This window comes from Schistocerca gregaria, chromosome 3, assembly GCF_023897955.1.
Source record: "Schistocerca gregaria isolate iqSchGreg1 chromosome 3, iqSchGreg1.2, whole genome shotgun sequence".
NCBI lineage: Eukaryota > Metazoa > Arthropoda > Insecta > Orthoptera > Acrididae > Schistocerca > Schistocerca gregaria.
In genome coordinates, this window is record NC_064922.1 from 449579883 (window position 1) to 449592597 (window position 12715).

A 12715-nucleotide genomic window follows, 5' to 3' on the forward strand; every position below is an offset into this window, starting at 1 on the left:
TAAACAGACTCGCTTTGTATTCGGGAGGGTGGAAGCTCTATTGTTCATCCAGCTAGTCTGATGTAGGTTTACATGGTTTCCCTAAATAACTACAGATAAATACCGTGAGTGTTCTTAGTATAAGGTCACGGCCGACTACCTGTTCCATCCTTGTCAAACCACACCTATGACTATGTAAATATCTGTATATGCGAATTACGTTATTTTTGTTATCCTTAAATTGTAATAACAAAACATGTCCAATATTCTTGTAAAAGTGATCTACGGATGTATAGCTAGTGTTAGCTAGCGAGATAGCTGCACTAGGGAGACACTTACCGGCAATCACATGAACCAGCGACTTATAACTGGAGTCAATGTAATTTTAGTTCCGATATATAAGCTATATTTCACCCCAAGTTTCTACCTACATCTTGTAGACCGTATAGTGTTGTAATTTCGGATAAATCTTTTTAAAACACACTTCACTTATACTTCGCGAGATTAAAGCTGCAATAATAGCCTTCGCCCATACGTCATTTACATTCACGTTAAACCGCACTTGTCACGGAATTCTCTTTCTGCCAGTTTATGAAAATAAAGAAACCCCCTACGTCGCGATTACATTGCCAGTTAATTATCAAATAATAATTTATGTTACAATCGCATTCATTTAGGAAACCGATTAGCTGTTACAGTTTTCATTATTCTCAAATAATTTTCGCCGGCCGCAGTGGTCTCGCGGTTCTAGGCGCGCAGTCCGGAACCGCGCGACTGCTACGGTCGCAGGTTCGAATCCTGCCTCGGGCATGGATGTGTGTGATGTCTTTAGGTTAGTTAGGTTTAAGTAGTTCTAAGTTCTAGGGGACTGATGACCATGGATGTTAAGTCCCATAGTGCTCAGGGCCATTTGAACCATTTTTTTAAATAATTTTATGACATTTACTGCGCTAAATACTATAGAGGTAAGAATCATAAAATACTAAATATTGCGATGAAATTAAATAAGTCTGAATTGTTTCGATAATACACATACATATCCTCGTGAACACTAAATTCATTGCGTTGAAGAATGGATTCAAAATGCAATGATCTTATCCTAGGAAATTTTCCTCGCTTTCGATTGACAAACAAATAATGCGCCGAAAAAAAAGGACCTGTCAGTCATGTCCAATTTTCTTGAAATGAAATTCAGGGAATCGTATTTATTTTTAGTTGTGTCAGTGATGCCAATACTACATTCTTTGCTCATGCTCGAAATAAGTGTGCACGTTAAGTGATTCATTGGAAGTGAAGAATCGCACTTCCATCTTTACCTAATCTTGCAGGGTGACAACAACATAGGAAAATGTCCAGTTGCAGGATGACAACAACACAGAAAAATGACCAGTTGCTTGACTAAAAGCTGCATCAAAAGCTCATTATTTGCAATAGTATAACAGGTATTATCGTGTGAACAGTATATCCACTAGTTGCAAAAATTGTCAGCTGTTCCGTAGCCTCGATTACCTAAGAATGATCCTGCATGCCTACGAAGATGTCATCTTCATAAAATGTGCACAAGTTGAAGAATAATATGAAAATGCTTCAGTCCCACAAACCTGACGAGATAGGTCAAAATTAACAGCTGGAAAGTTTCCTATATTACCGCCATCCTACGAGATTATGGTCCACCACCTGCCTTGCTCACGGTAATGTTTTTAAACTATTGTCTTGGTTCAAATGGCTCGGAGCACTATGGGAATTAACATCTGAGGTCATCAGTCCCATAGAACGTAGAACTAGTTAAACCCAACTAACCTAAGGACGTTACACACATCCATGCCCGAGGCAGAATTCGAACCTGTGACCGTAGCAGTCGCGCGGCTCCGGACTGAAGCACCTAGAACCGCTCGGCCATAACGACCGGCCGTATTGTCTTGGTATTTACAATGCATGTTATTACATGACTACAGATAACATGCTTTGCAATGAATAATCATCGGTTTTTCACATTTTGAACGATCTGAAGATGGTTTCAGGTAGCAACCGAAACCAATAATCGTACATTAATTGCGACAGGAAAATTGCAGTCTAGGCATTAAAAGTTTCTTTACTTTAAAGAAATTTGTATTTAATAAACCATATCCTGCAAAATAATGCCAGGCTTCATTACGGAACACTTTTGCTTGCAGTTCCTTACAGTACTATCTCTGCAACGTATGTCGAAAAATTTTCCGTTGCAATCTATCATTCGTCCCTCAGCATCTCCATCTACATTTCCCTTCTCACTCCCTCCCTCCCCCCCCCCCCCTCTCTCTCTCTCTCTCTCTCTCTCTCTCTCTCTCTCTCTCTCTCTCTCACTCACACACACACACACACACACACACACACACACACACACTCACTCTGTTTCCTCACTTTGTACTTTCCTCTGCTTGTATATTGTCCCCTCTCTTTCTGTTACTCTATCTTTTTCATTTTTTTCATATCAATTGTAAATCAAAGTGCACAGTCGGCCCCAATTTCAGTACGAAACTAGTGATATACAGTATGTCGATTTTGTTGCAGGAAGCACGAGGCAAGAGGCCCTTCAAGATATGGGACAGCTGGAGAAACATCCGGAAAGGACTGGTGGTCAGCAGCTTCGAGGAGCTCATCGTCAGAGGTCAGTGCCCGCCTGAGCAAACGCAGGGATCACGCATAGCTGAGCCAAGCACTCCGGTGGCTCGCATTCAAAAGCGATCCTCCGACAAGATATTATTTCCAGGCCTGGCACTCTTACGAGACTCGAGGCCTGTTCCCTGAAATTACGACAGTAAAAAAACCGTCCTTCTTCAGTGTTCAGGAAGAGTCTACTGAACGTTATAGTTTACTTTGTAGTTGAGAACGGCTCGCGAAAAAGTTTCGAACTTTTCTTTATGCGAATAATTATGTCAAAGTGCAAAGTATGAAGGTATAAGATTTTGACAAAACAATACATTGGCTTCGGATAACAAACTAAGTGATTATTGATTCGAAACTTCTTTTCATATGCCATTCGCGTCTCTGTAGGAAATTGATTTTGTTGTCCGATAAATATGTTCCAAATGAAAACACCATTTTATCATCTTCAATTTCATGGGACTGATTTTGCACACGACCGTGGTGTAATCCAGGGCAGAAAGGAGGTCAGAATCAGTCGAACGTTATCTGACTTCTTTACTGCAATGCAGATCTAGATTTCAACTGAAAATGCCCTATGAACACAAATAATACAATAATCAAACATAGAAACAGCACATTAATCATACGCCAAGCCACAGTTGTACATAATTACAATTCCACAATTACATACTTTTATAAGTAATCGTGTAGACTGAACCTGATTATAATGACACATATTCCAATCTAACGTAGCTATGTACAAACATTCGTCCTGGTGAGGTCGCTGTTCATAAATCTATATAGCTAGCCTCGGTTTACGTCATACTGGATAGCCAATACTCTCATTTATTGCCTTTATGCAAAATAAGGGGTTAAGCCAAAATGATTTTATACATGAAAACAAGGGGAATTCAAATGGGAATTAAAATAAAATATTGTTTTGTCTGGAAGCACAAGTTTCAAAATATCACTATATCAAATGTTACATTACGTCATACTGAATAGCTAACGCCCTCTAGTTTTTGTGCCCCTGTGTAAAGGAAAGGGTTAAGCTAATTGTTTTTGTACAAAACAAATACACGACATTCAAACAGTAATTACAGTAAAACGCAATTTTGTCTGGAGGCCTCTAAATACAAAAAAATCACTATGCCAAGCGTTACCTTACGTCATACTAGACAGCCTATGACCTCTGTTTTTATTGCCAACATGTCAAAGAATGGGTTAACATAAAAAATTCTATACATAAAAATACATTGAATTCATATAATAATTATAACAAAATACAGTTTTGACTGGAGCCAAGTAAATTCAATAATCATTATACACCTTTCTGTCTTAGAACACCATTTTAGTTAGAACCCTTACGTTTTATGCTTCTTGAACAACCGCGATTACAAATTGCACTCTATATTGTATATAGTTCGGAATGTCTTCATATACTTTCATCATCGAAAAGAGAAAAACTTTTATTTATAACTACACTGATACACTTTTCTATAATATCCAATGCAAAGCACATATTTTAGTGCCATCGGCGTTTCATCCTATTAGTCTGTTTTCTTATAATACAATACACAGAGAAGAAACAAACGTTCTGCGGATTCTGCACTGTAGATAACTGTGTGTCAGGTTAATTATTATAATGTTACGTAAAATAGAGTTGATTGAATTTAAAATTATTTTGATACAGCAAGCGCTCAGTAAGTAATGGAACACTTTTTTCCTCGGCCAGTTTTGAGTGAGAAAATGTGAAATTTGTTGCGGAACGTCGTGGAATATTCCCACTTCAGCCCCTAACGTTCCATGAAGTTCCAGCAGGTGGCGGCGCTACACGTAGCCTTCGAAATAGCTTCTGTAACGGAGGCGCGTTCCAACCAGAGAGCTGTCATTGAGTTTCCTTTGGCCGGAAAACTGAACATCTCACAATGTCTATGGAGACGTGGCACTAGACAAAAGCACGCTCAGTACTTGAGCGAGGCGTCAGTCATCATCACAACAAAATCGCGCAAAACTGTCCGATCTCACGCGTGTAGGCCGGTCGCAAACAGCTGTGACTCCTGCAGTGTTGGAACGTGGGAACACACTTACTGGAGGTGATCGACAGGTCAGAATCACACATCTCGTTGCTCAACTGCACGTCTCTGTTGGTAGTGATGACACACTCTTCCACCAGTTGGGTGCACCAGACTGCAAATTGTTGCTCATGTCAGCACCAATGACTCCTGCCGTCTGGGTTCAGACGTCATCCTCAGTTCGTACAGGCGGTTGGCGGAATTGGTGAAGGCGGAAAGAACCGCTCGCAGGGTTGAATCTGAGCTAACTATTTGTAGTATCATTCCCAGAACCGATCACGGTCCTCTCGTTTGGAGCCGAGTGGAAGGCTTAAACCAGAGGCTCAGACGATTCTGCGGAGATCTGGGGTGCAAATTTCTCGACCTCCGCTATCGGGTTGAGAAATGTAGCGTCCCCCTGAATAGGTCAGGCGTGTACTACACGCAGGAAGCGGCTACAACGGTAGCGGAGTACGTATAGAGTGCACTTGTGGGTTTTTTAGGTTAGAGAATTCCCTCCATAGGCCCGACAAGACGCCTCCTGAGACGCGGCAAGGCAGGAGTAGGCAAAATGCAACGGGGAATAAAAATATTAATCTGCTAATAGTAAACTGCATAAGCGTCTATAGAAAGGTCCCAGAACTGCTCTCGTTAATAAACGGTCACAATGCCTACATAGTACTAGGGACAGAAAGTTGGCTGAAGCCAGATGTAAACAGTAATGAAATTCTAAACTCAGATTGGAATGTATACCGCAGAGACAGGCTGGACAGTGAAGGGGGAGGCGTGTTTATAGCGATTAGAAGTGCAATAGTATCGAATGAAATTGACGGAGATCCGAAATGTGAAATAATTTTGGTGAAGGTCACGATTAAAGCAGGCTCAGACATGGTAATTGGATGTATCTATAGGCCCCCTGGCTCAGCAGCTGTTGTGGCTGAGCACTTGAAGGATCATTTGGTAAATATTTCGAGTAGATTTCCCCACTATGTTATACTTATGGGTGGAGATTTTAATTTGCTGGATATAGGCTGAGAGACTCGGACGTTCATAACGGGTGGCAGGGACAAAAAATCCATTGAAACTTTTTTAACTGCATTATCTGAAAACTACCCTGCGCAGTTAAACAGAGAACCGACTCGTGGCGAAAACATATTAGACCTTCTGGTGACAAACAGACCCGAACTATTCGAAACAGTTAACGCCGAACAGGGAATCAGCGATCAGAAAGCGGTTACTGCATCGATGATTTCAACCGTAAACAGAAATATAAAAAAAGGTACGAAGATTTTTCTGTTTAGCAAAAGTGACAAAAAGCAGATTTCAGAGTACCTGATGGCTCAACACAAAAGTTTTGTCTCAAGTGCAGATAGTGTTGAGGATCAGTAGACAAAGTTCAAATCCATCGTACAATGTGAGTTAGATGAGTATGTGCCAAGCAAGATCGTAAGAGATGGAAAAGAGCCCCCGTGGTACAACAACCGAGTTAGAAAACTGCTGCGGAAGCAAAGGGGACTTCACAGCAAAATATAAACATAGCCAAAGCCTTGCAGACAAACATAAATTACGCGAAACGAAATGTAGTGTGAGGAGCGTTATGCGAGAGGCGTTCAATGAATACGAAAGTAAAGTTCTATGTACTGACTTGGCAGAAAATCCTAAGAAATTTTGGTCTTATGTCAAAGCGGTAGGTGGATCAAATCAAAATGTCCAGACACTCTGTGACCTAAATGGTACTGAAACAGAGGATGACAGACTAAAGGCCGAAATACTAAATGTCTTTTTCGAAAGCTGTTTCACAGAGGAAGACTGCACTGTGGTTCCTTCTCTAGATTGTCGCACAGATGACAAAATGGTAGATATCGAAATAGACGACAGAGGGATAGAGAACAATTAAAATCGCTCAAGAGAGGAAAGGCCGCTGGACCTGATGGGATACCAGTTCGATTTTACACAGAGTACGCGAAGAAACTTGCCCCCTTCTTGCAGCGGTGTACCGTAGGTCTCTAGAAGAGCGTAGCGTTCCAAAGGATTGGAAAAGGGCACACGTCATCCCCGTTTTCAAGAAGAGACGTCGAACAGATGTGCAGAACTATGGACCTACATCTCTAACGTGTATCAGTTGTAGAATTTGGAACACGTATTATGTTCGAATACAATGACTTTTCTGGAGGCTAGAAATTTACTCCGTAGGAATCTGCATCGGTTTCGAAAAGACGATCATGTGAAACCCAGCTCGCGCTAATCGTCCACGAGACTCAGAGGGCCATAGGCACGGGTTCCCAGGTAGATCCCGTGTTTCTTGACATCCGCAAGGTGTTCGATACAGTTCCCCACAGTCGTTTAATGAATAAAGTAAGAGCATATGGACTATCAGACCAATTGTGTAATTGGATTGACGAGTTCCTAGATAACAGAACGCAGCATGTCATTCTCAATGGAGAGAAGTCTTCCGAAGTAAGAGTGATTTCAGGTGTGCCGCAGGGGAGTGTCGTAGGACCATTGCTATTCACAATATACATGAATGACCTTGTGGATGACATCGGAAGCTAACTGAGGCTTTTTGCGGATGATGCTGTGGTATATCGAGAGGTTGTAACAATGGAAAATTGTACTGAAATGCAGGAGGATCTGCAGCGAATTGACGCATGGTGCAGGGAATGGCAATTGAATCTCAATGTAAACAAGTGTAATGTGCTGCGAATACATAGAAAGGTAGATCCCTTATCAGTTAGCTGCAATATAGCAGGTCAGCAACTGGAAGCAGTTCACTCCATAAATTATGTGGGAGTACGCATTAGGAGTGATTTAAAATGGAATGATCATATAAAGCTGATCGTCGGTAAAGCAGATGCCAGACTGAGATTCATTGGAAGAATCCTAAGGAAATGCAATCCGAAAATAAAGGAAGTAGGTAACAGTACGCTTGTTCGCCCGCTGCTTGAATACTGCTCAGCAGTGTGGTATCCGTACCAGATAGGGTTGATAGAAGAGATGGAGAAGATCCAACGGAGAGCAGCGCGTTTCGTTACAGGATCATTTAGTAATCGCGAAATCGTTACTGAGATGATAGATAAACTCCAGTGGAAGACTCTGCAGGAGAGACGCTCAGTAGTTCGGTACTGGCTTTTGTTGAAGTTTCGAGAAAATACCTTCACCGAGGAGTCAAGCCGTATGTTGCTCCATCCTACGTATATCTCGCGAAGAGACCATGAGGATAAAATCAGAGAGATCAGAGCCCACACAGAGGCATACCGACAATCCTTCTTTCCATGAACAATACGAGACTGGAATAGAAGGGAGAACCGATAGAGGTACTCAAGATACCCTCCGCCACACACCGTCAGGTGGCTTGCGGAGTATGGATGTAGATGTAGAAGTGTGTACCCGCTGGATTCCTCTCAGTCCAACAGAAGACCATAAAGAACAACGGCGGACCATGTCTTTGGCCCAATGAAGAATGCACTCCGCGGGAAGGGGTAAATGGATGATGGTGCGGTTGTTATTGATGCAGCAAGACATTGGCTCCGACGTCGATCAGCAGAGCGGTACCATGTGGGCTTAAAGACCCTCTCAGCCAGGTGGTGTAATGCCGTCGCACTGAACGAAGAATACTTTGGAATATAGGGTTTTGTAGCCCAAAAAGTGGGATGTATTAGATTCCTGAAAAAAATCCTGCTTTCTGAAAAAAGTGTTACATTACTTATTGAACGCCTCTCGTTTTTATGGGATTCCGACTGTAATTAACCATCCCTTGTCCAGTCTATGATATACGTAAATTAATATGGTACATTTCTAAATAAGGCCCCCACCAAGTTTCATTGTATTCACGACTTTACTGCCCTAAGCACTTCTCGTAGATTCCTTACGCCAGATAGAGCAGTATGCATGTTTAGGTGGTCAGGTCATCTGATTCTTCGGGGAAAACAGGCATGTTCAAACTGAATATAGCTTAATAAATAATAAAATATACTGAAGTGAGTATGACTGTAGTAATAGTATGTATAAAAATATCTGATGTCGATCATCAAAAGTGAAAGATAGAGACAATCTACTACTTTTTTCGCATGTAACATTGATTTTGTCCACGGTTGAATTATATCACTGTTACCCATTTCGGAACACCACAGTATTCATTACACTGCTTTCATAATGTATTGAATGACAAAAAAGCACGAAAAATTATTATCTTAGTTTATAATTTTTTCTGCCAGATTATAGTCTTAGCCGAAACTACTGGCACAAATAAAATAAGTATTTAAAACTGCGTCGTTCATTGGTTTTCATGAAGCGATTCAGTAATCAGATAAAATATGAGGAGCCCAATTTGCGATTTTTTCACTTTTCATATATTTAAAGAACCTGAAACTTGCCAGTATCAAAATAATATTTCATACAAGTATTGACCAATTTGTGGTGTCAAGTTTGCTTTGACTGGATGTTAGTTCTACACATGTTTGAGGCAAATTTTGAACATTCAGAGAGGTGCTTGAGCTTTGGGGGAGGGGAGGGGGTTGTGCATTTCACCGAGAGACTATTGCGTGACATGGCTGCACTCGGGGCACACACTTTGAAGGAAAGAGTTGTTGTGGATATTGGCTGTAGATGACACTTCCAAGATCCACTGGTATATTTTACCAGGTGCATCCTCAATAACTAGCTCGTAGGCAAAGCTTACAAGCTCACACCCTGCGTTGGGTCAGAAGGCTCGATCATTCTGAATCAGAGGCGTCTTCAACTAGATATATAAATTAATCAGTTACGAACAAATGTGGTTAACGAGACCATACTACTGTTCACAGGTCTTATTCGTCTTCTACGTCTTTTGCCCGTTCTAGGAGGAGGGGAAGGAGCTTTGTTATACGGTAACGCCCGCTCTGATTCGGTGTCCTTCCAGGTATTGGATGAGGAGCATTGAAGGAATCGGAGGAAATCAATTGGTGTTTCCTTGAAGTGGTTTGTCAAGCTAGGTAAAAATCAAGATAACTGGACAGGAATTTTTACTGTCTCGTCCAAAATAAGAGCTCTCTCTTCTTTAGCCTTTGACCCACTTCTCTTGTTTGTTTTCTTTCCTTTTTGAACTAGGTAGTCGTGAATACTGCTTGTGCCATCTCGAGCTCCTATTCTACAGAAGTCCACTATTTGAATTTTGTTTTTCCTTTTTTGATAATCTAACTTATAATGATTTTTATACAGCGCGGTCAAAATAAATCTGCGTAATATATTTCATGCAACTTAAGACAGGAAACCCAATTTACATCACTCCACCCCAGGTGGATGATGAAAGTAGGTTTGCCTACCTTCATGTCCATGATCTTATGGGCCGGTTTTATTCTTAATAATCTGTGTATATTTGTAGGATTGTTTAACTGCTAAAATAACTTGCCCAACATCGTACCCCAGAAACGACGCAACAACATCTAGTCAAGATCTATTGTACGAGGCATGTCCAGGAATAATGAGTAATGTATCCTTAATAGGCTGCTTTTTTGTGAGGAGGAGGGGGGGGATGGCAATACTCAGCAGTAGAGAGAGGGGGGATCCCCTAACCAGAGCGAGCATCACCTTACAGTACGCCTAGGAGCAGCCCGATCTACACTCTTGTAGTATGTGAACTCACGTCATAGTGTCAAACTACAAGAAACAGGTCTGTAAGAAATCCCGCCTAGTACCTGCCACGTGCTGTGATCCGCTTCCTACTAGCGGAAGAAATAACACGTACAGGAATTTTTTCGCGAATCAAAACAGTTTGCTGCGAAAGTGTTATGAATCGAAGGAGTCAATTTAAGTCGCGTATGGAGTTCAGTTGAGCCTTACGAAATGTTCATGACGAATGGAGGGGTGGGATACGTTCCATTTTGGCTCATCAGTTTGTGCAAAAAACTGAGGAAACTGTTAATCAAGAACGTTTATTGAGAGTCAATGAAATTTCTGTGATATTACCGCAGCTCTCCAGAACTCTCATATACGAGACACTCACAGAAACGCTGGGGTACCGGAAGCTGGGCGCAAGATGAGTTCAAAAACAGCTTACAGAGCAGCATAAGAAAAATCGAGTCAGTAGCGCCGACGAATATCTTGAGCGACGTGGATTGGAAGGTAAGGATTTTCCGAGCTCTGTTGTGACGAAATGAAACGTGGGTGGCTCGTTACACTCCTGAGACAAAAAGGCAGTAGTCACAGAGCCGTCACACCAATGCACCATCTACCAAATAGTACAAAGACACATTTTCTTGCAAAAAAATCATGGTCTCATTGTTTTGGGACCCAAAAGGCATCATTTTGGTAGAATTTATGCCTCGTATTTCGCTGACTTGGCGCCTTCAGATTATAGCCTTCTCACCTCCCTGAAGGCACATATGAGTAGAATTAAATTTTGAACCGACGAGCTGGGGCAGAAAGACGTTTCGAAGTGGGGCAAGGGGCTGAAGGGAGAGTTCTTAGAGGAGGTCAAGACGAGCCTTTTACTAAGGTTCACCACTGCATTAAATGGGACGGCAATTATGTGGAAAAATAGTCAACAAGTGTATCAACAATAACCTGTATTTTTTTCTTCAAACAAGCATTGTTTCAAAAACTATAACAAACTAGAAGACTTACTTTCTCAACGTGCCACGTATCAGTCAGTCACTCATACCACTTTGGGCGCTCATTAATTTAGCATCTAGTACGACGGTTAAGTACTCTTCAGCTACACGTCGAACGAGTCATCAACTCTGATCTGCTTCAAGACAAGCGGAGACGGACGCATTTACTGTGCTTATAAACGGTCCTATCATAAGATGGAACACAGCCTCATCCTGTTCATCGTACCATATTAAATAGGGAGTTTCCATGATGTGTAAGGTAAATCCCGGAACTGTAAATACCCTTTCGACACTGGTCTCGACTGGAGAACATATCGCTGCGAGCTCTGCCAAAAGCCATCCTTTCATTGCACAAACGAATGAAACGTATAATGTTATTGATAACAACTGTCTAATACATGAAATGGCATAAAGTGTACCTTTAGAACGAGGGATATGTGCGGTCTGGAGTTGCTGATCGAAATTGGTGTTCGGTAAAAGGAAGGAATATTACATCTTAATTCTCGTTGATTGTGAAGTTATCAGGGGAGCAAGAGCTCGGATTAGGCAAGGATAACATTCTTCCCAAAAGGAACAATCGTTCTAACTGATTTAAGAAAACCACGGAAAAATTAAACCTGAATGGTCAGACTGGGATGTGAACTGTATTTTTTACGAATGCAAGTCTAATTCGCTAAGCAGTGCGCCACCTCATTTCTCGGTATAATTTCAGACGTGTGTACTTTATGCACGTGTTTTTCTATATACGTGTAAGTAAATACCAACTTTATTTTGGCAGAAACTTGTTTAAGGAGAAGCCAAAAATATAATCTTCTCTTAGTTAGCATGAAATGTTTATGATGTAATGACCGTACTTCGAGTTAGGAGTAAGACAGCAGAGAGACGATACTCATTCCAAATTGTCTGATGAGAGTCGTTCAGGATCAGATTCACGTTCTCTTTTGTTGCTGGCATTAGCTCTTTCCACACCAGCGATTAATTGTTCATAAAGTTCTACCATGTTCCTAAACATTAACCGAGGTACGTGGCGCACAGATTGGGGGTCCCTGGTCCCTGTTTAGGGAGGAGCTGCATTCAGATCCCCATCCCGTCGTTTTGTCTTGCGTTTCTCCAAATTTCGTCAGAGTGTTGTTGGGATAGTTCCTTCTGTGTGGCCATGAAAGATTCCTTCCTCATATTTGAGCGACTCAGATAGCGCTCCGTCGGTTATTACATGTTTTCTTACATTGTATATAGAGAACCACCTCGGATGCTGTTAAGAAACGGTTTGCTTTCCACTGCCGGTTACATTCACTGAAGAGCCGCTGGTAATAGGTGCGTTGGGCCATGCCGAGTGCTTTGGTACACATGAAAGTCCTAGGCAGCTGTCATCTGAGGGTGTTCGACTAACATAACCGGAAGCGGAAAGCTAAGCGTTTCTTAACAACAACTGAGGTAGTGTTCTACATATATCGTAAAATTATTAACTGC

At 41.6% G+C, this 12715-nt stretch overlaps 1 protein-coding gene across 5 annotated transcripts in view; it reads left to right on the top strand.

The window, feature by feature from the left end:
• Nucleotides 1-12715, top strand: part of LOC126356008 (uncharacterized) — a 552676-nt gene that overhangs the window by 272356 nt on the left and 267605 nt on the right. For 3 of the 5 annotated variants that reach the window (XM_050006655.1, XM_050006656.1, XM_050006657.1), the window contains exon 2: nucleotides 2530-2626. In XM_050006655.1, the coding sequence (XP_049862612.1) occupies nucleotides 2530-2626 (97 nt within the window). Of the gene's footprint in view, nucleotides 1-2510; nucleotides 2627-12715 lie in introns of all 5 variants that reach the window. The other 2 variants (XM_050006654.1, XM_050006653.1) reach the window with 1 other exon arrangement.